Consider the following 1,210-nt stretch of genomic DNA (forward strand, 5'->3'; position numbering starts at 1 on the left):
CTCTTACTTGTTGCAACAACGCTTGATTTATCCAACGGAAGGGAGAAGTTGGAACCGTTTGACACTGCATCCACCAGCACATTTGCCACAGTACTAGTTTCTGGTATTGAACTGGCGTTATTGAATATCAGCTGCGCATCAACCACGACAGAACCTTGACTGTAATAGAAATAATTTAGCAAAGTCCATTTTTTAATGCTCTAGTCTTTGGCTATTGTGCCAATTGTTGTTTAACTAAGGGTCCATGCCAAGGATTAATGTTATATTCCTAATTAAAATAAACTTTTAAAATCTGTTCGTAAAGTTCTAGAAACTTTGATAATACGTAAAATAAACCATATAACAGACAATTAAAAACAAAGTATGACATTTCTCTTTTTTAATTATTAACAAAAAAAACTAAACATTACCAAACAAACTTTTATAAAATGTAATGGTGAGTAATAGGGCTGTAACAATACACCAAACTTGGGTTTGGTTTGGTTCACAATTTTTGACCCATGATACGATACAAACGTCAATTCTTTTTTTTTTTAGGGAGTATTTAATATAATACAAAACAAAATTCTGCTAGACGGTATCGTTTTGTCTTTGATTACATCTCAGTTTGCAACACAGTAATACAACAGATACCTTATTTATTGATATTGATTGATTTCAATGTTGATTGATCCAACACCAAAGATTCTATTGTACCTTAAAATAATGTTTCCAAAATTGTTTCAGTGGTTTATTAACTCGTTGGAATGAGACAATAATGGTAACTATTCCGCTCCCAAGCTGTAGGGGGAACGAAGAGGAAAAATGCTTTGCTGCTTACTGTAAAGGGGCTGGTTGACAAGTAGGTAATGCTAATGCTAATATAATTCTTGTTGGGTAATGTAAGATCACGACACCGTGCAACACGCTCATTCGTTTTTAGTATGAATGTTTTTGACCACGGTTAAGAACTCTGGGCTAACCCACAAATTCATCATTGACGTTAATTGTAGAGATACAGTAGATGACTAATGGTAATTAGATAGATGACTAATCTAATGATAATTTAGCTAGCTAGCACTCCTCTGTCTTCTGCCTTTGTCTCCCAGCGCTGCGAGGCTTCAGTCAGGATGACAGCTGACAACAGGCCCGGGGACATCCCCAGTCAGCCCCCTACCAGCTAGCAGCCATCCCGGTCAGCACTTAACTCCGGTGCTAAAGATGCTAACGG

The 1,210-nt window shown here is 36.9% G+C and overlaps 1 protein-coding gene across 1 annotated transcript in view; it reads right to left on the reverse strand.

The window, feature by feature from the left end:
* Nucleotides 1-1,210, reverse strand: part of LOC116701642 (uncharacterized threonine-rich GPI-anchored glycoprotein PJ4664.02) — a 17,926-nt gene that overhangs the window by 11,144 nt on the left and 5,572 nt on the right. The window contains exon 8 of the mRNA XM_032535462.1: nt 8-159. Coding sequence (XP_032391353.1) covers nt 8-159 — 152 coding nt within the window. The remainder of the gene's footprint in view (nt 1-7; nt 160-1,210) is intronic.

Source organism: Etheostoma spectabile, chromosome 2 (genome assembly GCF_008692095.1).
Source record: "Etheostoma spectabile isolate EspeVRDwgs_2016 chromosome 2, UIUC_Espe_1.0, whole genome shotgun sequence".
Taxonomy (NCBI): Eukaryota; Metazoa; Chordata; class Actinopteri; order Perciformes; family Percidae; genus Etheostoma; species Etheostoma spectabile.